At 38.8% G+C, this 23,792-nt stretch overlaps 1 protein-coding gene across 1 annotated transcript in view; it reads left to right on the top strand.

The window, feature by feature from the left end:
- Positions 1 to 23,792, top strand: part of LOC149321946 (dedicator of cytokinesis protein 2-like) — a 348,354-nt gene that overhangs the window by 288,341 nt on the left and 36,221 nt on the right. Inside the window, exons 35-39 of the mRNA XM_089520310.1 lie at positions 5,289 to 5,408; positions 6,682 to 6,771; positions 7,492 to 7,596; positions 8,539 to 8,680; positions 15,951 to 16,032. Of these exons, the coding sequence (XP_089376436.1) occupies positions 5,289 to 5,408; positions 6,682 to 6,771; positions 7,492 to 7,596; positions 8,539 to 8,680; positions 15,951 to 16,032 (539 nt within the window). The remainder of the gene's footprint in view (positions 1 to 5,288; positions 5,409 to 6,681; positions 6,772 to 7,491; positions 7,597 to 8,538; positions 8,681 to 15,950; positions 16,033 to 23,792) is intronic.

Below are 23,792 nucleotides of genomic sequence, written 5' to 3'. Positions count from 1 at the left end.
AAATTTCTTGTTATTACCTTTCAGAAGAAATGTAGGCTGCATCTGCTCTGAAGAAATGATGCAGTTTGACAGTTCTTTAACTTCTATGTCTCAGTGCTATGGAATTCTGAGATTTGTAGTTTTGTGAGATATTTAGCCTTCTCTTTCAGAGTTCTGGTGCCACATCAAACTACACACAGGATTCCATAATAATGAGCCATTGAAGTTAAACTGATGCCAAACTGCATTATTTTTATGATGCAGATGCAACCTTAGTGAAAGATTACATCCTTAGAAAGTACAGTTGGCTGAAACACTAAACAGAAGCATTTCAAACTGCAACATTTTGTTGGAAGTCTCAATTGTTTGCCTTGTTTATCTGTTGTTAGGTGAGATAGCTTATAGGTATTCAATACAGCTCCAGTATTTAAATGGTTCTCTTCTGTATATTGTGTAAACTGCTTGCTTTTTTAAGACCTTCCCTCAGTGGGAAGAAAATAGCTGAAATTTCTTGTTGTTACCTTTAAGAAGAAATATATTGCCGTGGAAGGAAGGGAAGGGGAGGAAAAACACAATGGACAACCAACTGACATAAAAAGGCCACAAGTTTATTGAATTCAAGTATAGAAGGTTGACTCGAAAATAATAATAATAACTTTATTACAGCCATTTGGCCAGCACAATTACAAAATTCCAGTTTAAAACACAACAGATTAGAGAATATAAACAAATTACAGTCTATAAAAAGTAAGGATAAAAAGCAATGATAGGACAGCATGATCAGGCAAACACACAACAATGAGTAGGCTGCCATCACCTCACAAACAACTCTATCATATTATGTAAAAGAGGACCACATTCATGACATATTGGTTCAAAATTCACAAACATATCCCCTATCCAAGCAAGAGTTAAACTACAAAGTGCCATTAATCAGATGCAATTGATTACTAATTTACAAATTTTACCGTTAAATCAAGCCCTCTGTACAGATTTTGAGATTATATTATAACATATTACATCTGTTTAACAAACTGTTTACGATTTGCAATGGCAGCTGCAAAGAATTGTGCAACTGCTTGCGTTATATCTTCCTTCTGATCTGCAAGTAGAAAATTTGTATAAAATTTCTCTTGTCTGCCTGGAAACTGCAGCACAATTGGTGTTATATATAAAGCACGTATTTCTGTATACAAAGAACAGCCAAAGAGTACATGATTAATATTTTCGATTTCCTCTGAGCCACAAGGACAGTATCTGTGTTCGTAAGGGATCTTTTTAAATCTGCCCTCCAGGACTGCTGAGGGTAAGATGTTAAACCTTGCTGACATGAAAGCTCTTCTAAATTTCGGGACATTCAAATTCTCAAAATATTTCGCACATCTGCCAGGTCTACTGGATTCCCTAACAGGATGTAAAGTCAGTTGGCTTATATGAGTCTGGAAATCAATATCCTTGATGCGTTGAGAAATCACAGATTTTGCTTTATCATAGCCTAGTACAGTTATTTCAGATAGTGAGAGTCCAAGAGATGAGAGTTTCAAGGTCAGTGTCTCCTTCCAGGGAGACAGAAAGGAGTCTGTTAGAATTAATGGCACTAAACCGATCGGAACAAAAAACATTTTGAGCCATAAATTTAATTTGCGTATCCATACACGCGCCTCAATAGATAGCATCCCTGTTTCTAGACGGAGAATAGAATTCGAAACACAATTTGGGACACCTAAAATTGTCCTTAAAAATTTGGTTTGAACTACCTCAAAGGTTGTAAAGCTACTGAAAGTACAAATCTCAGAACCGTATAATAATTGTGCTAATATCTTAATAACAAAGACTTGGAGAGCTGCTGGAATATATTGGCCTCCCTTATTATAATAGAAAGAACATAAAGCTTTAATACTTCTTTGTGTATTTATTACAGCATTTTTCTGATGTAATTTGGTAGATCCCTTGTCATGAAATGTGATTCCCAGATATTTATAAGTGGACACCTGTTCTATGGGATGATCATCTAGGGTCCACTTATATCGGAGGCGGCTCCTCGAGAAGACCATTACTTTGGTCTTATTATAATTAATTTTTAGAGCATCATTTGTGCAGTAAGTTGCTAAAGCTCTCAGAAGTCTATTCAATCCTACTTTTGTGATGGACATTAGAACAACATCGTCTGCGTAAACAAGAATCGATAAAGGCTTATTTGAGAGAGTCGGGGCATGTGCTGATATTTCTGACAGGGTCGAAATCATGGAATTAATATAAAAGTTGAAAAGAGTAGGTGCTAGAATGCAACCCTGTCTTACTCCATTAAATGTGGGAATAGGCCTTGTTGCATTGCCCTGGCTATTACAACGTATAACTACTCGAGAATTCTCGTGTAGTTTACGAATTAATATTAACAGTCGTTTATCACTGTTGGTGGTCTCAAGCTTTTTCCATAATATATCTCTTGATATAAGATCGAATGCTGATTTAAAATCGACAAATGCAGTAAACAGTGTGCCCCTAGCCGAAGCAATATACTTTTCAGAAAGATGTTTAAGGACTAGGGCATGGTCAATTGCCGAACGGTTTTTCCTAAAGCCAGCTTGCTCTTCCCTGATGATATCTTCCTCCTCAAGCCATTCTTGGAGCTTATCCAATAGGTGTAGAGCATACATTTTGCTTATGATATTGAGAAGGCTAATAGGCCTGTAGTTTCCAGGATCATTTTTATCACCCTTTTTGTATATTGGTACAATAATAGCAAGGCCCCAGTCCTCAGGGATGTATGTAGTATGATCTATGGCAGTGAAAAAGGATGCAAGAACAGGGGTCCACCATTCAATGTTAGATTTAAACACTTCTGAGGGTATATTTTCATTACCCGGGGCCTTACCTGGGGTGGTCCTTGTTATCAGGCTTCTTATTTCCTGGTCGGAAACTGGTAGCCATTTTGGAAGCTCTTTGATATCGATGGGGGAATGATTTTGTTTGCATCGGGATTGATCATATAGCTTGCTATAAAATTGTTCCCAACAATTAACAGAGATTGAGTAAGTCATACTTACTGCCCTTGGCCAGCCACTAGTTACAATTTTCCAAAAAGTAGATGTATCTTTATTATTTGCTGCTGTTATTAAAGTACACCAAGAATTTTTGAGGGCTGTTGCTTTTTTTATTTTTATCAGTTTCTTATATTTTTTCTTTAATTCAAACCATTCAGAAGGGATTATTTGTAAAAAATTTTGTCTATAAATTTTATAGTTTTCCACCAAGATCTGTTTCATGTTAATGCAGTCCTGATCGAACCAAGATTTATTTTTTGTATTCTGATTAAGGGCCTTGGGGCATATTGGTCGAGTTAGCAAATTTTTAATGGTTAAACTTAGTTGTTGAAAGGGTTTAAATATATCATTTGGGGATTCTATTTCCAGCATTAAATTTCGTAAGAAAAGACATTTTTCAGAATTTAAGATAGTTTTTAGATTGCCTTCAACCTTAGGGAACCACTTAATACCGCTGGGTCTCAATTCTAGTTTGCCTTCTGGAGGGACACTCTGCTCTGCAAAATCAACTTGTGAAGCACATTTTAATGTCAGAGTTACAGGTAGATGGTCACTTTCAACTCTATGTTCTATTTTGCATTTAGGCGTTACAGATAATAATTCATATGAGATCAAGAAGTAATCAATGGTGGAGGATCCACGGTTGGACACAAATGTATATTCTCCTTCATCATCTCCTTCTGTAGAGCCATTCATTATAACTAAATTTAACTTATGAGATAGTTCTGTAAGATAAAGACCAGCCCAATTACATCCTTTATCTTTTGACTGTCTATGGGGAAGGTCTAAGCCTGAATCTATTTCAGGACTCGAAAACATGTTGGTTGCTGAACCGAATTGTCTGGTCACAGCCAGACTTCGGGATGACAGAAGGGGAACCGGCTTAAGATGCCCCACCACCTTGGGAGCCAGTTATACACATATGTGCATCTTTGCCCCTTGTCACTGGGGAACACTGAATCGATGTTGCCCCCACGTTGGCGACATCACTACATCCTCAGCATCCTCGGGTCCCCTGGGACTCCCAATTCAGTGCTCTGCAGCACAGGAAACCATGCCCATCAGATCCAAGACCTATGCTGCCACCTTAGGAAACTTGTGACAACAGATCATCAATCCTGCAAGGGAGGGAGGGTGGGAGCCGGCAAGTAAAATGGTACCAAGCGCCGGGCGGCACAGCCCTTTGAAGGCCGGCCAGCCAACCATTGGCCAGGAAGGAATGGGGGCCTGCCTCCTGGCCAATCCCAGGGCTGTGGCCCCCGCAGCCCATCAATCATGGGCCACTTCCACTCCCAGGTAAGCCTGGAAGTTGGAGTCCTGGCCGGACTGGAAGTGGCCCAGCCAGGCAATGGCATGGCACTTCGGCACTTCCACTTCCAGCCAACCTGGGAGTTAGAGTCCCAGCAGGCTGGAAGTGCTGGCTTGAGCTGCCACATGGGGCCCAAAGGCCTATGCCCCTCGCCTGGTCTCACGCCACTAGGGAAGCAGCCCTCCCCCGGACCACAGCAACTGGACCAGCCCGGTAAGTTGGGCGGTCCCATTTGAATACCATATTGAATAGCAGTCATTGCTGAAAATGCTTTATATATATATATATATATATATATATATATGTATAGAGAGAGAGAGAGAGAGAGAGAGGTCATAGGTTTAGGAAGCAGAGAAGAGATGGTGTTGGACCTAACATCTGGTTTAAATCCAGTTGATAGGCCCAACAAGAGTAGACAGAATCAGAGATGTCATTGATTCAACCTATCCACTCTAGTTGGTGCTAAAATTAAATATGTGTATGCAAGTTTTGATAGAACAGGGCTGGTGATGGAGTTGATGATGACACCCTTCTACTTTAGTCTGATCTTCCAGACCGTACTGCTTTATTAACTCTTCATCTAGTGTTCATGTTTCAGGGCCTTCTAAAATTGTTGGTGCTTTGACATTTCTCTCAGCAATAATTACCAGCACACTGTGTAATATGCATATGAATGGTTGGATGGTTAAAAATACAGAAAGGCAGATACAGTGGGAAACATTTGTTATTCTCCATTTTCTCTCTCACACTCCCCCCCCCCACACAATTGTACCCCCATACACAAGTCATCCCTTGTAAGATTTAGTTCAATCTTGTTGATCTGTATTTAGAGATGAAGAAGTAGAACAGCTTCAGCAATGGAGTAGAAACTGAGAAGAATAAAACCCCTTTTGATCTCAGCATCAACTTATTTGTACTTTTCTGCTGGAATAATAAAAAATATATTTTTTTCCCAGTGGTCTGATGAACAGTGCACTCCTCAGGTCATGCAAACAGAATTTCAGAGTTCACAAACACATCGGCACCTAAAAGAGCACTTATACGAGATGATTATAGAATACTTTGACAAGGGAAAGGTAACCTCTGTGTGTGTGTGTCTGCTTTAAACGTCTGTCTAATGGCTATGTATCATATGCCACAGCCTAAACCCTTTGTGACGTCAAGTGGAAAATGCAGCACATATGTTTAAATTGAAGTCTGTCTGGAACATTACATAGATAAATTCATCAAGAATTGCATTGCATTTATTCTTCATAGTGGTACAAAAGTAGGTTTGTGCATGAATTTCATTCAGAAACTTTTATTAAGGATATTATGTTTATTTATTTATTTATTTATTGCACTTGTATCCTGTGTTACTCCCAAAATGGAATCCAAGGCATATATGGCTTTTTCTTTAGCAAGTGATTCCTATTATTTAGGCAAAGTATACATTTCATGTTGAACTATAGCCAACACATCTGCAAATCTGTTGGATTTGCTCTATCACATGTTGAGTTCAACAATAAAGCAGTTTTTATTTGTAAAGAACAAATGTTTGCACATTTTAGAATTAAGCCAAAATCAGTAGGCTGCTCTCTACCTGGGAGACAAATGCCTTCTTTGAAAAGGCTGCTTTCAGAGGATGTATTTGTCTCCTGGGTAGGCAGCAGTAATTTTGCCTTGTGCTACTGACATCTTCCATTTAACTGTGGCCATATTTCAAAGATCTTGGGAGTTGGTGATAGCAGTATGAAAGTTTCCTCTTCAGAATATTTAGTTTATGCCATAATAACATGAACTGTGACACAAAAAGGGAGAAAGATCAGTGCATGTATACATAAACATGAGTGGCAGTGAAGAGAAACATATTTGTAGGTCTTATCTCAGAAAACTATCAACAGACGTAGGTTAGTGATGAAAACCTGCAGTTATTTCATTCTAGCACCCCAAAATGAAACATTTCAAAAGTATTCACTCCATTTAGGCATTTAGGTCAATTATAAGGGTTTCTGCATTTTTCTTTAGCAACTGTTGACATTGTAAAACATTTTGGGGATGGAACATTTTGTTGTTCGAAACAATGCAATTCCACTGTTTTCTGTACAAAGTTTATTTTGTGCAAAACCTGACATTTTTAGATACACAGAGAAAAGATCCTGAAACACACACACACACACACACTGAATCTTTGTCTATCTTGCCAAGATGCCCTTTCCTCCCAAGCATGAGAAAACCTGTATGTATTCTTTATAACCCTGGTGTGAGAGGTCTTTGCCTTTATAATATAAGGACGTGTTTTCCTCACAGTGAGCATCATCAATTTTGTGTAGACTTGGTTCACTTATGTATACCATGTTGTGTTGGCAGATGTGGGAGGAAGCAATATCATTGTGTAAAGAACTGGCAGAGCAATATGAAATGGAAATTTTTGATTATGAACTTCTGAGCCAGAACCTGGTAAGAAAGTGTTTCTTTGAGAAAAAATATAGATATTCATTTATTTGTGATTCCAGATTTTTTTTAAAAAAAATCTTATTTCTTGTAGTTTAGAGCATAGTTTAGAATAGGAAACATGGTCTGCATTAAGAGATTTAATTCAAAATAGTCAGTTCGTGTGTGTGTGTGTGTGTGTGTGTGTGTGTGTGTGTGTGTAGTTGGATTGCTCTGTGTTCAAGGCTTTGCAACTCAACATGCTAGAGCAATTTCCTCTGCCAAATGCAATTGATAAAGGAAGAGCTCTTTTAAAAATTGCTTGCCAAATCAACAGTATTGGATTGTGGGGAAAAGATTTCCAAATATGTTTTGTCAATTAGTTTCTGTTTTACTTACATCAGTATATTTTACAAAAAGAAACTGGAGATACTCATTGTGGGATAGCTCTGATTTTACTAAAATACAGGTTGGATTTAAAAAAAAAATAGCCCTTAGGCCTCATGAAAATAATATGTGGGAGAGTTTATATCATTTAATTCTTCCGCATCCCCCTGATATTCCTCTTAGAAAGCCATTGCTTATTGGAAAAGTGATGATGATCTGAACCCTATGTAGTTGTTTCAGCCACTGTACTATTTTAGACTCACCAAAAGTCTTTGCTCAGATAGGAAAAGCCTCCAAAAATCTTTACCTTTGCACCAGTCTATGATACTAGAGGAATCTGTCCCATGTCTTTGCTTTCAGATTCAGCAAGCAAAATTCTATGAGAACATCATGAAAATTCTGAGGCCTAAACCAGATTATTTTGCTGTTGGATATTATGGGCAAGGGTTCCCCACATTCCTAAGGGTAAATATATCTACTTTGTGTACTTTATCTTTAATAACTGCTTGTTCTAAGCCGTAAAGAATGCCTGTATGCTGCTAATGAAAATGGAGTTATTTGGTAAGGGAGAGATTTATCTTCATTTGATTCTGCAATGTACAGGATTTCTCTCTTGCAGCTATCTGAAGTGTCATTTGTAACAATAGTAAGTGTCACATTTTGAGAATGAAATTTGATTCATTGTATTCCTTTTTTGTCTTGCTTTCAAGGTTAGAAGTGCTTTATAGTGGAAGTAATAGAGAGATAAAGAGCATTCTGGACTATTGTACAAGACAGCAGTAATTAAAGGATGGTTTATAGCTAGTAAGATCCTAATGAACAGCGAACACGACAATACAAAATGTCCAAGTGAATGAAACAGGAAGTCTAATGAATATTGTACCTAGTGTTCCTTCATGCTTGTTTGTAACTTTTGTACCTGAAATCCCATATAAAAATATATCTTATTCGTGCTTTGTTCTTCACATAATTTTTCAGCCACTAGCAGTTTAAAATTTCAAATTCCATTGACATCCACTGATCTTTCAACTTTCATATACTCCTAAGCTACAGTTAGTAGTTGACAGCTTCAGGCCTGAATCTAACCCTCTGGGATATTCTAGGTGCCATCTCACTATATATTAACCCAAAGGCACAAGTGATATGGGAAAGAAATAGTCTCATGAGACATTAGATTTCTGGTCTTGTTACTAGTCTAGTGTGTATCATTCAGCTTTGCCTTGCAAATCTCTGAGAACATGGCCTTTAACTAATGATATGAATGCAGTGCTTTGTGCAACCCACATTCACTCCTGCTGAGAAAAGGAGCACATATAAAGCTCTAAAGAACAACCATGATTATTGTGGCAATCAAACATCCAGGTTTGTAGTCTAATCACTCTAATGCATAGTCTACTCTTCTTACAGAACAAAATATTCATATATCGTGGCAAAGAATATGAGCGGAGAGAAGATTTTCAAGCACAATTGATAAGCCATTTCCCAAATGCTGAGAAAATGAATACTACAGCACCTCCTGGAGAGAATATCAAAAACTCTTCTGGTCAATGTATCCTTTGATATAAAGTTATTCCTTAACAAGGACTGTTTAGCATTTACATCCATGGTGAGAAATTCATTTCAGCCAGCATTTCAATCCATTTGTAAACTCAACAATTACAATACAATGAATCCTTCCCATCCTTGGGGGTTCAGTTTTGTCCTCCCCCATGGATGGCAAAAAATGCAGATGATTGTGCTCCGTATTATTCAGTGTTGGCGACATGTATGTGGGTGTGGGTGTGACTGTGTGAATGCACTGCCATTGAATAATATGGGGTGTGATGATCTGCAGGTGGTCAAATCCATGGACTGAAGGCCTGCTGATATAAAGAATCCATGGTACTATTATAAAATATAGAATATATTACAGTAATACCAACAACAACATACTTCATGATACTGTAATTAACACCAGAATCGATAGGTTCCATTCAGTCACCCAATTTTCAAGGGTTTACAATAGTCACTAAACTGCTGCACAGAATCTGGGGATTATCTGTAATGTGAATCAACCCTGGTGACCGATGTTGCAGCCAGATCACCCTCACATAATGTGAGAATTTGATCAGAAGGGAATAAAAAGAAAAGAAAATTCATAAGAACTGCATAAGGAACTCTGATATCTCACTTCCCAAAATGCAGATGGTAAGCTACTAAAGCAAGCTATCATGGAAGCTTTTTTAAATTAAGTTAACCAAACCAATTTAGCCAAATATTTTGCTGGCACAAATAGCTGTAGAAAAGAGATACTTTGTAACTAGTGATGTAACTCTGTGTCTCAGATACTTTGTTAAATAATACTTTTAGCTTTGGAATATCCATGAGTTACTAAATGTAATGTCTCAGTCAGTTGGTTCTCAGTCAGCCTTATTTTGAGTAATGGGTGGGTGGGGGGGGGGAGAGGCTTTAGTTATAAATCCATCATATGTGTCCAGGCATTGGCCTTGGTAGAGACAGAGCCAATCTTGAAGAGCTACATTAGAAATGCAGAATGGGACAGCAAATATAGCTCTGAAGAATCCAGTTGTTACTGTGTCAAATAGTCTGACTTTGCCATAAGGACACAGATGAGACCCATACAATATCTTGGCCACAAATCTCAAATAACGGAGGGAATAGGACAGCTACCTTTTGTATGAAACAAAAATCTGAGCAAAACAAAAACACTCTATGGGGCTGTCCTATCCCCCAGCCTCACATCATTCTGTTCAGACAATGTACGCCAGTATCCTTGGGCTGGGATCAGGCAGACACTGATCTACTGGTCCTGGTCTAATCCTGGCTCAAAGGGGCCTTAGTGTGGGTCAAAAAGACCTGCTATTTTGTACTGAATTTTCAGGAAGCTCTGCTCCAACACATGGCAGCCCGGGCAGCCCCATGCACCCCTTACGTTCATCTGTCATCACCTATACTGAGTAGACCCACCATGTGTCCTGTGACGTAGAAACAGGGTGGCTGGCTACACCCACATGGCTGGGCCCCCCTTTCCACATCTGAGGTGGAGATCTTTTCAGTACAGGCAACAGTGGAAGGTAAGGGGTACGTGGTGGTAGCAGGTCCATGGTGCAGCGGCATGAGGACCCAGGCTATCCTGACTTGTCTGTTCAGTCCCTATGTTAATTAGTACAGCAAGATCCAACTGGATACATATGCAGTATCATATGTTTAATAGCATTCCCATTAATCATCCATCAGTACTACCAAAATATAATTTAGGCTGCTTAACGTTTGGGATGGCAGAGCTTGAAAAAGTTACTTTTTGGACTACAGCTCTGAGAATCCCTTAGCAAATGTGCCTATGATCCATGCTGGTTCAAGTATACCAGGAATTTTAATAAAAAGCTCTGTATGGGATTTCAGTTATTCACTTATAACAACAAAAGTCCATAAAACATTTGATTGTGGTGTTAAAAATGACAGACCCACTTGCAACTCTGAAAACATAATCATATCATTTGTTTATAGTTTGTGATCTAAATACGTAAGTTTACTTGTTCTCCCTTCTGAGCAAATACAGCCTTGGCTTTTCTAGTCCTTATTAGCAAACATGCTGCAAGCTCAGAGGGCCTTCTAAAAAAACCCTGATGTTTGAAAATGGGATTTACACTATTTATCAAGCAAGTTCCTAAACACTTCACCTGTGAAACCCAAGTCAAATTTTTGAAGCACTTTTGTTATAAGGCCACCTAGCCAAGTGCTTGCTTGTCCAACCTTCTCTTTGTGTCTACAATCAAATGCCTTGTTGCTTATATTGCTTCACTGTACCATGTAATTAAAATATATAGTACTGACAACAGAGATAACTAGTAGTTCATTAGGATGCAATTACTGGCTAAATCTGGGCATCTCATTTCCTCATATACTGTAGTTGTACAGCAAACAAACCATAAAAAGGAAGGAGGAAATATTTCTACATGATGTTAAACCGTAAATGTCAAATATACATTCTAAACCTAGCTTGGGTTTATATAGTCTTTATAGGTTAAATACCTGTCTATTTATTCTTCATTTCCTTGTGGTTATACATTATTCTACAGTTCAAGAAGAAATGCTGGAAGGTAATTGTTTTTAAGAAAGCTGAAATTGGTACAATAAAGGTATTGCCACCCTCAGCCTGCATGCAGGAAACTCATAATCATCTACTACCTGATTGCAGAGACTGGCAGAGATAGTGAGTGGAGATTACCTGTTACCTATCCTTTGCCCAGGGACGGTGGTGTAATGGAGCCAGGGCTTGCAGGGTCAAAAAGCTGAGACTTTTTGATAAGCCGGAACTAGTCATAATCTGCCACTCATCATGGAAGAAAGGTGAGACAAAATAAATAATAAATATTAGGGCCTGTACAGACAGGCCAAAATGAAGCTGTTTTGGGTCACTTTGGAGGTATGCTGTTTAAATGATACATGCATATTAAGAGGCCAAAATCTGTGCCAAAACTGTGCTCCAGTCCTTATGATTAGAGCAAGGCTTTGGTGTGGCTTCTGGCCTCTTAGAACACATGAATCATTTAAAAAGCATACCTCCTAAATGACCCAAAGCAGCTTTATTTTGGCCTGTCTGTACAGGCTCATTAGAGACATTCCTGGGAAAGGCTTGCATTTCAAATTTTATCACAACACAACTGCTTAGGGATGGTAAACCTATGGCCCTCTGGATTACAATGCCTGCCCTCCCTGAGCATTGGCCATGTTGAAAAGTCTGGTGAGACTTGAAGGCTTCAGGAGTACCGAAAGCTTTTTTGTTGGGTTTGACTACTGGTCCCTTTATCTCAGTACAGCCAACCTTAACAAGCAGTATCTCTCCAGGATTTCAGACAGAATTCAGTGTTTCTAAAGCATTTCAGACAGAATGCTGGAGATGCCATGGATTGTACTTGTGACTTTCTGCATGCTAAGCATGTGATCTGAGACTGAGCCACAGCCCCTTTCAAACATGAAGGGCTACAAATTCATTATCCCTGCTTTGACTAGAGATGTTGAGGACTGAACTTCTACTGATGTTGCCAGATTTTCAAAAGAGGAGGAAGGGACTGTTGAAATTCATGGCATGCAAAGTTGACAGTCAAGAAGTTACCTAAATACCAAATGAAAGTATCTATGCGACTAAATTTATCCATATATTTCTCTGTAAAATTAACATATTGCCTATTCATGAGGCACACATTTCTGCCTTTATGAAGGGCTGACCCCACAACCCCAAACACAGGATTTATGGCATCTTGTTCAGTCTTATTCAGTCTGTTTAAAAGGAAAAAAGTTTCCAGCTCTCAGTGATGGGACATCCCTTATGATAAGACAGACCTGCCAATCCCAAAAGGACAAAATTTCTGGCCCTCAAATAAGGGACATCCTTCATAATAAGGAACACCTGACAAGCCTAGCTACTGCTCGCGTTGGGCTTGTCTACATGATTAATAAACTCCACATTACAGCTGAATAGACTGCAATCTGGCCACATGCAATTTGAAGGAAATTGGACTTTTTGCAGCTCCCTCCCCATAAACTCCATAAACTCCTCTGAAAAAGGATTCACAGTTTTTACCAGAGTATTCGCAACTATCTTCAAGGATGTGCATTATTAAATATGTGGCTGTCCATCTCCTTTGCATGGATTTGCATGGCTGTGCATTTTTGACAGAGGGAGGGCAAATAGATGTGAATTTGTGCAGGAAAATGAAGACAATTAAATATTGATGTGGATGTGCAAAATTCCACAGCAATTCACATAATATTCTTGCATGTAGACTATCCCTTTTGCTCTTCCCCCAAACATTGTTGTGGGGTGAGCATCCACAAGGTATGCAATAAACACCTTTCTTATGAACTAAACTTTTAAACTTTTTGGCAAAATAATGAACAGATACTTAAAAGGATACATAGAACAGCTGTAAAATCATGGCTGTGCCTACTGCAAATGGCCTTTGCACAGAGAATAATGTACATCCATAGTGATATTTTTTTTCCCTTCACAGCAAATTGAATTAACAAAACAACAGAAAATTTCCCCTTTGCTTGATATCTGGAAAAAGCATGTCCATAATTCTTGTTAACAGCATGTCCCAATCCATGTATTTTTGACAGAAATAATTTAATTTGCAACTACCACCAAAAAAATGATGACTGAGGAATATTTGGGCTCATTTGCAAAGTCAGAAAGCAGTTTGCTTCTCCCTGAGATCCCCATAACTATAATTTTGTATGCTGGCAATGCATATGGTTTTCTTGTAACAGTTGTATCTTACTTATTTTTAAGCCTCTGTTGCAGTGGCAGCGGAAGCAACATACTCTGTATGTTGAAAAACAATTCCATCTGTAAAATCATCATCGAAATATAATAAAATATAATAAATCCAAAGCATACTATCTAATACCACAATAACCGGCAGCTTAAAAATTAAAAAAAACATCATTATAATCTCAAGTGCTAGAATAGCTAGGAAATGCCTTTCTGAAAGATGCTTGATGAAAATGTGCCTCAGTAAAGCAATCAAGCAAATTTCTACCAGGAGGGCATTGAAAGGTATGGATAAACCCCCCACAAAAACTCTGTTCTCCAACCTAGCACAAAACATTTCCCTAAACAAAGAGAGATAGAGAATGTCTTACCCTTCTGTTGAAGTGAAGAAAGTGAAATATATGCGAACAAAGCAGACTGCGGAAAATGTATTTATTTAGACTGCACCCACCCAGGATTCAGGGAGATTATACTTTGAAAAAGTAATTTTTCAAAGTTCTGGGTGAAGCTTTCCGCAAGTAAGATTCTTGGGGCATTCTAAATGCTAGTAATGACAGTGCTTGCTTTTGCTCCTATTCCATCAGTTGTAATACAGGTTGTGCATTAACTTTTGTTTTCTGCTTATTGTTACTTGGTGAAAGAACCTGCAACAAGGTATCAAGATGTCATTTTTAAGCATTCTGCAGTTTATTCAGTGGGATATTTTGAGACTATGATTTTTTTAAAGGCCAAAATCTCATTGCAAAGCAGGCAAAGAAAATCTTTAAAACCATAAGCCTTTCTTTTACACAAATGTTTTATAACAGCTTGTCAAAATATCATCATTGTTTACATTTCTCTAGCCTCAACACTCAAGCGAAAAGCACTTAAGAGCCAAGCTCCTTTTCTTCTTAATTCACCCTTCACCTCCCTTTTCTTCTGGGCTTCTGATTCAGGCAAAGAAAGCTGTTGTGCTAGCATACAATGGTGTGTTTTTTTCAAAACCAGATGGGTTTTTCTTACCTGTAGGGTTCAACGTTAAAAGGCTATTGGAGTAACCAGACAAATGTTCCTAATTTGATTTATACAGTAAGCTACAACATTTTCTACCCAAAGATGAAAGGTATAAGGCTAGATGACTCTTCTCTTTCAAAAGTATCACATCTTTCCACTCAAGAATACTGTACCTGTTATTGAAATCATATAGGATATTGCATGGATCCCACATGTAGATTCCTGCTTCTCTTACATGGAAATGGCCTCTGTGTAATATTTTTCAAAATATGAAGTACTCTTAAGATACTAAAGACTCCCTTTTGTTTTTTTTTTTTTTAAAAAAAACCTATATAATATTATTCTACACAAGCTTCTCATTTTTTTCCCCTACAAAGCTCACAGCAGTTTCCAGGAGCCTACACAAGTATTGATCACGTTCATGGCCACTTAGCTTGAACAGTGAGAGAGAATCAGAATAATTTCCTGTATCATTTATTGGACTCATGCTGATTCAAGGGATGACCTCTATGTTTAAAACTCACTGACAGCCTAATTTTGACTTTTGACCATCCATGTGTTGTCTTCCCCTGACACATGTACACATCTTGAAGGTCACCATACCTTTTCCAGCTAAGTGTAGGAGAAGAGAATGGTTCATCCTGCTGTATAAATAGACTTGGAAGCAGTCCCACAGTATCCATCTATCCCATCTACACTGTCTTCACTGAACCCCCACCATTGCATTGAAACTAACATGGAAACAAAAAAGCTGTGTTCGTTACACTACTATCACATCAAAAAAGGATTATTATATTATTAAAACTTTAGTAAAGTAGCACATTTGCTTTCGGATTAAAAACATTTATTTATTTATTTATTTATTTAATTTATTTATTTATTTATTTATTTATTTTAAAAAGCAGCATTAATAGGGGCAAGGTAGAAAGTGGAGTTTATCCACCCTGTTGGTGAAACTGAGTAGAAATATCCACATCCTCAATAGGTTTACTGGATTGCACAGGATGAAACAGTGAAGAAATGCTGTACCACTAAAAATGAAAATTAAAACGAGCAACAGTCATTCACAATTGTATACAGATCTACGGGGGAAACTGGTGGGTGAAAGACTGAAAATTATTGAAATAGAAGACATCTATTCATAGGCAATGCACATGTAGAGACAAATTATATGAAGGTTGAAATGTGATTGTAAATCTATTTTCTCCCATAGACTTCAGCTGATATTAAAAATCCAACACAGTACATTTAAAACTGCAGTGCACTTTTACACATGCACTCTACCATGAGAAACAGGCTTAAAAAGTCTTGAATGTGAGGTATTTATTTTGAGGTATTTTACTTGAACAAACAAATCTGGAAGTATATTTATGCTTAGATAAGTATATCAGCATTTCATGGATTTCATGATGACTATGTTTTTAATTTCTGCATTTTTGTGGAGGTTTTTGTTTGTTGTTTGTTTGTTTCCAGGCCAGTTAACATCTTTTGTTAAAAGGGCATAGCAGAGTATCTTATTATGTTTATGTCCTTAACCCATGTGTTTTAGACATACAGTGCTTTACAGTACAACCAGTTTTGGAAGAACATCCACGGTTCAAAAACAAACCAGTGCCTGATCAGATCATCAAGTGAGTCTCTCTTTGTATTAATATTTAAATTTAAAAATGCTTGTGACAACCTCACAGGGTTATCAAAATTTCTGTACTGCTTTCCTATCAGCTGGAAACCTGATATTTAGTGAACTGGTGGTCTCTGGTACTCCTCTTTCCTCTTTCAATCAGATTTGAGTGGTGGCAGATCTTTTACATAGCATTACATTCTAATTATAGTCACGGCAGTACTGAATTAAGTCTATGTGATCAAAATTTTTATTACTTTTAGGCTTAGATTCTGGAGTGTCTACACAGCTAACATCTTTAGTTCTCTAAATATGTTCTTTAAAAATTAATAGTAAAGGGACAGTACTTTCACAAATAACTTTTAAAAGTGTTGGCATAAGGTATTTTCCTTAGTTGTATCCAGTTGCTAATGGATAAAATTCTTCTACCATGTGACATACAAATTGTAGTCATTATGTACTTTCAAGTCATTTTTGACTCATGGTGATTTGAAGGTGAACTTATCACAGGGTTTTCTTGGCAAGATTTGTTCAGAGGGGGTTTGCCTTTGCCTTCCACTGAAAGAGTGGGATTTGCCCAAGATCACCCAGTGGGTTTTCATGGCCAAGTGGGATTTGAATCCTGACATCTCAAACCACTACATCAAGTGATTCCCAGATAGGGTTGACATATCCCACCAGCAGGCGGGACTGTCCCGTTTTTTGCAGTTCCGGGATGGTCCCATCCCAGTCGCTGCCAATTCCCAGGTTTGGGCCCGGCCTGCTGATGTGGCCGGCCAGTCACCCACCTCCTCCTTCACCTCTGCGCAGCCCATGGCAGTTGTCTGGGCTGTGGCTGGGGCAGCTTGTGCTCACCCCGCTTGCGTGCCTGCACATGGGGCTAAAAAAGAGGAGCTCCTCCCCTTGAGGCTGGCTGGCCAATAGCAGAACAGAGGGGGCGGGGCTGTTTCCAGCCCCAGTATGCCATTGGACAGCCTCAAGGAGGAGGCGGAGCTTCTCTGTATTTAGTCCCGGGCCGGAGCCTGTGACTGCTGGCAGGGGGCGGGGCTGTTCCAGCTCCAGTCTGCCCCCATTGGCCAGCCAGAATCAAGAGGAGGAGCTTCTCTATTTAGTCCCCATGTGGGCTGGCGGAGGAGGAGGAGGAGGACCGAGGGTAGGCCTCTGGGCCAGGGGGAGGGGAAAGGGCCCCTTCCTGGTGCCACATGGCGCCATTTCCGGCCTAGGCTAAAGTAGGGGAGGGGAAGGAAGAAAAGGGCCCTTAATTTTTTGATGATGATGATGATGATGATGACGATGATGACCACTCTCTCTGAGGGCAAGAGAGTGTGATTTTCCAAAGTGTATTTTTTGTGCTTTTAATGCTAACACAAGTCTGCCTAATTGTGACACTGATGGTGATGATGATGATGATATTGATCTCAGCAAGCCTCTGAGACATGGCCAATGGAAGTTGCTCTGATTTTTCCAAACTCATGAGCAGTGAAGAAAAATCAAAGTACTTTGACCAAGTACACTTCTGAGAAGTATAGTTGGTGTAAGAAACCTGAAACCAAGGGCAAATCCACTTCTTGTTAAACCACCTTGACATGTTAAATATGCATAGCCATGTTAACCCATGTTAAGTGTTAAACCCAAAGGGTTTGGTTATGGAATAAGCAACCGAAATATGTAAGAAGCTATGTTAAATATATAACCATGTTAAATGTTAACCCATGTTAAGTGTTAAACCCAAAGGGTTTGGTTATGCAACAAGCCTCTGAAATATGCAAGAGGCCTTGTTAAATAAAGCCATGTTAAATGCCCAAATGTGCTGTTTTGTGTTTTGGAATTGGGGGGGGGGGTGTTTGGCCAGAAAGGGAAGTACATTTCTGCCATAATGTACATTTTGGAATAATGCCAAAATGTCCTCCATTTTGAGCATTCCTAAGAAACATGCGTTTATATTAATACTTTTTTAAATTATTTTTTTTAGTTGTTCATGTGTCCTCCATTTAAAAATATGTCCTACATTTGGGGGGTAAATTTTGTCCTACATTTGCCCTACTTTTTTACATTTGTCTCGGTTTGGAGGTTGACAGTTATGGCAACCCTATTCCCGAACATACAGATTACCATCCTAAAAAGGGACTAGGAGTGTCTTTGTAACTATTGTTCCATCTGTCATGTTATCGCTGCCTGAAGGTTTCCTTCCCGCTCTTAATTAAGGGAGAGACTTGCTGATGAACTACCAAACTGAACCAGCTGATTGGCAAGAATGATAATTCAATGGTAATGTAATAGCTGTTATCTACTAGACAGAACCTAATGAGCTTTCATTTTCTTCAGTCATTGGAACTGTGATGGAAAGATGGCGAACACCATGGTGCTAGCATTGGAAGGGAACGTGCTAATAATAAAGTCAGCTTCAATAAATATATTTTCTTAGCTTAGTGGGAATAATATTTATTATTAAATAAAATATTTAGGAAAGGTGGAACACCTCATTATCCATCCACACCTGTCAATTCTGAGATTTTCCTGTTACTATCTGATTTATGTTTCACTGTATCTGGTCTTTTAGGACCTCAGTGCCTAACAACATTGATCTTGGAAGCTAAGCAGGGTCAGCCCTAGTTAGTATTTGTATGGGAGGCCACCAATGAAGGCCAGGTGCAGTAGGCTACATTTCAGAGGAAGGAACTGGCAGAACCATTTCTGAGTGCTCCTTACCTAAGAAAAGCCCCATGAAATGCATGAGGTCACAATAAGTTGACAGGTGACTTGAAGGCACATACATACACATGTGTCTTTTCTATGTTCCTTATAATCTTAATAACATTTGATCTTCCTCATTTTTGTCTCCTCCTTCATTAAGACTATTGCCAAATCTTGCTCCCTCTTCCTCTTTATTTTTCTATTGCTCAAGTCTTCATCCATAGCCGACTCTTATCCACAGTCTTCTGGGTATGTATAATTAGTGGGGTCACGGGGGCAAAATTTCCCCTTTTCTGGTAATATTTAGGTTAGTAAGTGCAGAAAAAATAATGTCAGAACAAGGAACTCCTCTGCAGGGAGGAAACAATCCTGTTTGGTTTGCTTTCTTAATTGCATCAGTTCTTCCAAAATTGACTCAGATCTTCAGATGCTTCTGAGCTATTCTCTTCCATTACCATGGGAATCCTCTATTTACCAGCCTTCACTTCCTTTTGTGGATATGCATCCATCATTTCAAAGCATTTGGCAGCTTTTTGGCAGCATTCTAAAGGCAGCAAACAGAGAGAATATGAGTCTGACATGCCTCACCACCTTGATCTGCCCATGGAAAACCCCCTCTTCTCATTGGTATTGTGCTGGATCATGGATGATAGTGGAGGATATTGTGGCCACAACAGGAAGACCAGCAGCAGATTGGTTAATATGTGGATTTTGAAATTGCCTGTAGATAAGACAACATCTTGGCCTATGCCAGGGGAGGGAAAACTCAAGCCTGGTGTCTGGATCTATCTCCCTGAGGGCCTGAGTCTCTATTCCTCTCTCAGCCAAGGGAGGATATCCCTGCAATCTCTGGTTATTCTAAATGTTCAGTTCCAGAAGCTTGTGAAAACATGTGCTGAGAGAGCCTTGCTCCCCTGTCCTTCCCTATCCAGCTTGCTACCTACCAATCCCTACTAATTATGTATGTATGTATGTATTTTATGATACGGTTGAAAGTGTTGAACATGTGCCTCTCTACTGGCTATAATACAGGGATATCCTTCTTTTACATATTGCCCCAATTATAGCATCTTTTCCTAATAGGTTTGATATTTTTTTTGTTGTACCCTTCTTCTTTCAGATTCTGTTAATGAAATCACTCTTTTGTGTGTATGTGTCTTCAAGTTGCCTGTCAGCCTATGGCAACTCCTAAAGTTCCCAATTCTTTGGTTCTAGCTTTTTCTGCTAGGAACCAGTGGTCAAACCCACTTTGTTATTTTATCAGTAGTAGAAGAGCCAGTGTGGTGTAGTGGTTTGAGCATTGAGCTATGGAGATTAGCACTCTCTCTTTTAATGTGCCTTATCCTGGTGGGTTAAAGGCACATTTATTTTTAAAAAGGGTTTCATTGCATTCACCCATGGGTGGGCAAATGCATGCCATTTACAGCCCAGATGTCAGCTGGGCTTATCTCATGCCTTTTCAAGAATGGGAAAATCCCATTCGAAATGCTGCAGAATAAGCGTGGCTTGCATCCGGGATGCAACCGAGATACATTTGCCTGCCCACAGGTGATTGCAATAAAATCCATTAAAAATTAATTTGTTTTTATCCTGTTGGGCTAATCTTCTATGAATCTGGAGACCATGATTCATTTTCCTGCTCGAACATAAAAACCCACTGGGTGGCCTTGGGCAAATTACACTGTTTCAGCCTCAGAAGATGGCAGTGGCAAGCCCTCTCTGAAGAAACTTGCCAAGAAAACCCAAGCATTAGGGTTGCCATAAAGAAATGACTTGAAGTCACAAAAGAACAACAAAGAAGGCCCCACTGGGTTCCCAATGGAAAATACTTAAATCATTGTATGTCTGAATTTTCCTAGATCTCTAATCTATATCTGCTCATATTGTACTTATTCTCTATTTGTAAAGGCTAGTCCATGACTGTAATGAAGTTATGTGTGTATCTTCCCTAGGTGAGGTCCTTGTCTCATTCTCACCACTGTCACAAGCAAATGGGGGTGCAAGAGAGGGCCTCCTTGGAGGCTACCCCTAGACTTTGGAACTTGATTCGCAGGGAGGTCAGAATGGCCTCTTCTTTACTGTCTTTCCATCAGCAGACAAACCCCTTTTAATTCTGACAGACTTTTAAAAGACATTTGTTTGTGTGTGTGTGCTAAAGGTGCTGTATTTCATTTTATAAACTGACATGTTTTACATAGCTTTTTAATCTTTTTGATTGCATTTTATCCTTTTAAGTACATGCTTCAATTGTTTTAAAACTGTGTACTGTTTAATTGCATTTTAATGTCCATTTTTTCCTATGATTTTAGCTTATTGTTCTTTTTAAAATTGTACACTACCTTGATTCCCAATTTTGGGAGAAAAGCAGGATGATGATGATTGGGATGATGATGAAAATCTGGTTTTTTTTAATGTCATTTTTCAAATGAGGTCATATTAGAGAATTGTCCTTAAAAGGACAATCTTTTAAAGTCACAAATGATCAATTATGTTCTTTTGAGGCTAGCTGCCCCTGCCCTTTGCTGGGCACCAAAGCAACTGAGGAGGTCTTATTATGTATTGGTGGCACAATGGCATCCCTTTCAATTAGACATCATCCAATTTGTCTACCTTCACAAACTTTTAGTGTTTTAAAGCTTTTGAGTGTCTAGATTGATGGATTGTAAAGTGGAACAGTTACAAGAGCTGATCTTGTTATATCTGCAAAGTGGTAGAAATACCACACATAACAGCAAGGAAAATATCATCAGCTTCACCAGGTCATTTACAGCTCAGCATAAAGCATAGTGCTTTATGTGTGTCCATAAAATAATAAATAAAACAAGGGAGGGAGGTTCGATAGATTGGCAATAATAAGAAAGAGCATCTGCAGAGTGAGACTGCAACAAATTGTCATTCAAGGGTGATTGGATGGTTTCATGCTCTTTTGACCTTTAAAAATAATATTAACTGCTATTGATTTTTATGTAGTACTTTTAATAAGTGGCACAATTTTACTTTCTTCATTGTTTTAGCTTTTCAACTCTTTTAACATTCAAAACAATAACGTAAACACTTGCTCTTGAGACAACAAGGCCTATTTGTCATCTATGCCCTTTCATTAATATTTGTTGCAGGGATAAAAGCAACATAATTGCACTTTGAGCAGAAAAGACAAGTGAGGTCCAGGCTCAGGTACTGGGCTCAAAATCTATGCCTAAAGACAGGCAATTATTTATCAGGACATTGAAAGTGCTTTGAAAGAAGTTTCATTTTGCAAGATAGATACTTATTTCTCTGCCTAGACCATTGAGTTTTACACATTTTTTTAAAAAAATAATAAAACACTTGAAAAGCTGGTTTGCTAGACAGTTGGTGATAACTTCTTCAAACCATTTCAATTAAGTCTCAAGCTGACTAGGTTGCTAACTGCCATCAAGTCAATTTCGACATGTGCCAACCCAATGAATGAGAGCCTCCAAGTTATCCTATCATCCATAGCCCTGCTCAAGTCTTGCAGGCTCAGGGCTACGGCTTCCTTGATTGAGTCTGTCTATCTGTAATGCTGGCTTCCCTGACTGAGTCTGGAATGCAGTCTTCCACTTTTCCTGTTGCCTTTTACTTTCTGCTTTGCTTACTTCTACTTTGCTAAGCATTATTGTCTTTTCCCGTGACCCAAGTCTTCTCATGATATGTCCAAAGTACAACATTCGCAGCTTAGTTGTCTTGGCTTCTAGGGAGAGTTCAAACTTGATTATTTCTAGGATCCATTTATTTATCTTTTTCCATAGTATCTGTAGATACAGCACCACATTATCAATGAAGATTTTCACACTTGCCTGCATCGCTGGTAAATCGCCCTCCAAAAGTTGCTAAAAGGGAAAATAAGCCTCTCTGTCTGAATGCTGGGAGCACTCATTAATTGTTATGGAAATGGAGCTCTCTGTAGCGTTCTTCAATCGTTGCAAGGAAATCAGGGAGATTTATTCTTTATCTTCTTGACACAAAGCGTGTGTTAAGAAGAATCTCCCTGCTTTCCTTGCAACGATTGAAGAACGCTACAGAGAGCTCCGTTTCCATAACAATTAATAAGCGCTCCCAGCGTTCAGACAGAGAGGCTTATTTTTCCTTTAGCAACTTTTCGAGGGTGATTTACCAGCGATGCAGGCAAGTATGAAAATCTTCAATGTATTAATTTTCTTGCTATCATCTTTCTCCAGTGATCAGCTTTCACAACTGTGTCATTGTGAAATTTGATATACAATGTCATGGGCAATTCTAACTTTAGTATCCAATGATACTATGACAGTAGCCTCTTCTCCTGAGTAAAGGTTATGCATCAGGACAAGAAAATGCTCTGGCCAACCATTTCTTTAATAGTTTTTCTAGATAATCAAAAGCTTCACTATAATAGTACAGACTGATTTTCTTCTGAAATTCTTTTCTGTGCTCCATTATTCAACATATGTTTGCAATATGCTCCCTAATTCTTCTTCCTTTCTTGAGCCCAGCTTGGACCTCTGGTTTGTCTCACTCTGTATATGTAAAGGTACACAGAGCTACCTTTAAACATTGGGCAAGTTGTCGAATTTTCAGCATCACTTCACTGGCATTGAAAATTAATGCAATAGTCCTGTAGTTGTGAAGTCGAAGGCTTTCATGGCTGGCATCCATAGTTTTTTGTGAGTTTTTCAGGCTTTGTGGGCATGTTCTAGAAGAGTTTCTTCCTGATGTTTCACCAGCTTCTGTGGCTGGCATCTTCAGAGAATGCTCGCATGGAAGAGAGTTGGGTATATATATACTGTGTGATCCTGGGTGGGGAGGATTTATTCCCATGTTAATCTGTGTATTGTTCTATTGTTTATGGCAGGACCTCAGGGTGGGAGGATATGCAAAGAGGATCAGTGTCTGTTTAATTAGTTATCGTCTGCTGTGAAAACTCCTGACCCTGGGTAGTTTCTCATTTGCATTTGCTGAGTCCTGATTTTGCTGTTTTTCAGGACTGGTAGCCAAACTTTGTTCATTTTAAGGGTTTCTTCTTTCCAGTTGAAGTTGTCCAGGTGTTTGTGGATTTCAGTGGCTTCCATGTGCATCCTG

This window comes from Sceloporus occidentalis, unplaced genomic scaffold, assembly GCF_023333645.1.
Source record: "Sceloporus occidentalis isolate IW3139 unplaced genomic scaffold, rSceOcc1.0.p SCAF_1, whole genome shotgun sequence".
In the NCBI taxonomy this organism is placed as follows: Eukaryota; Metazoa; Chordata; class Lepidosauria; order Squamata; family Phrynosomatidae; genus Sceloporus; species Sceloporus occidentalis.
The sequence above is the reverse complement of the archived record's forward strand: the minus strand, read 5'-3'. Positions and strand labels throughout refer to the sequence as shown.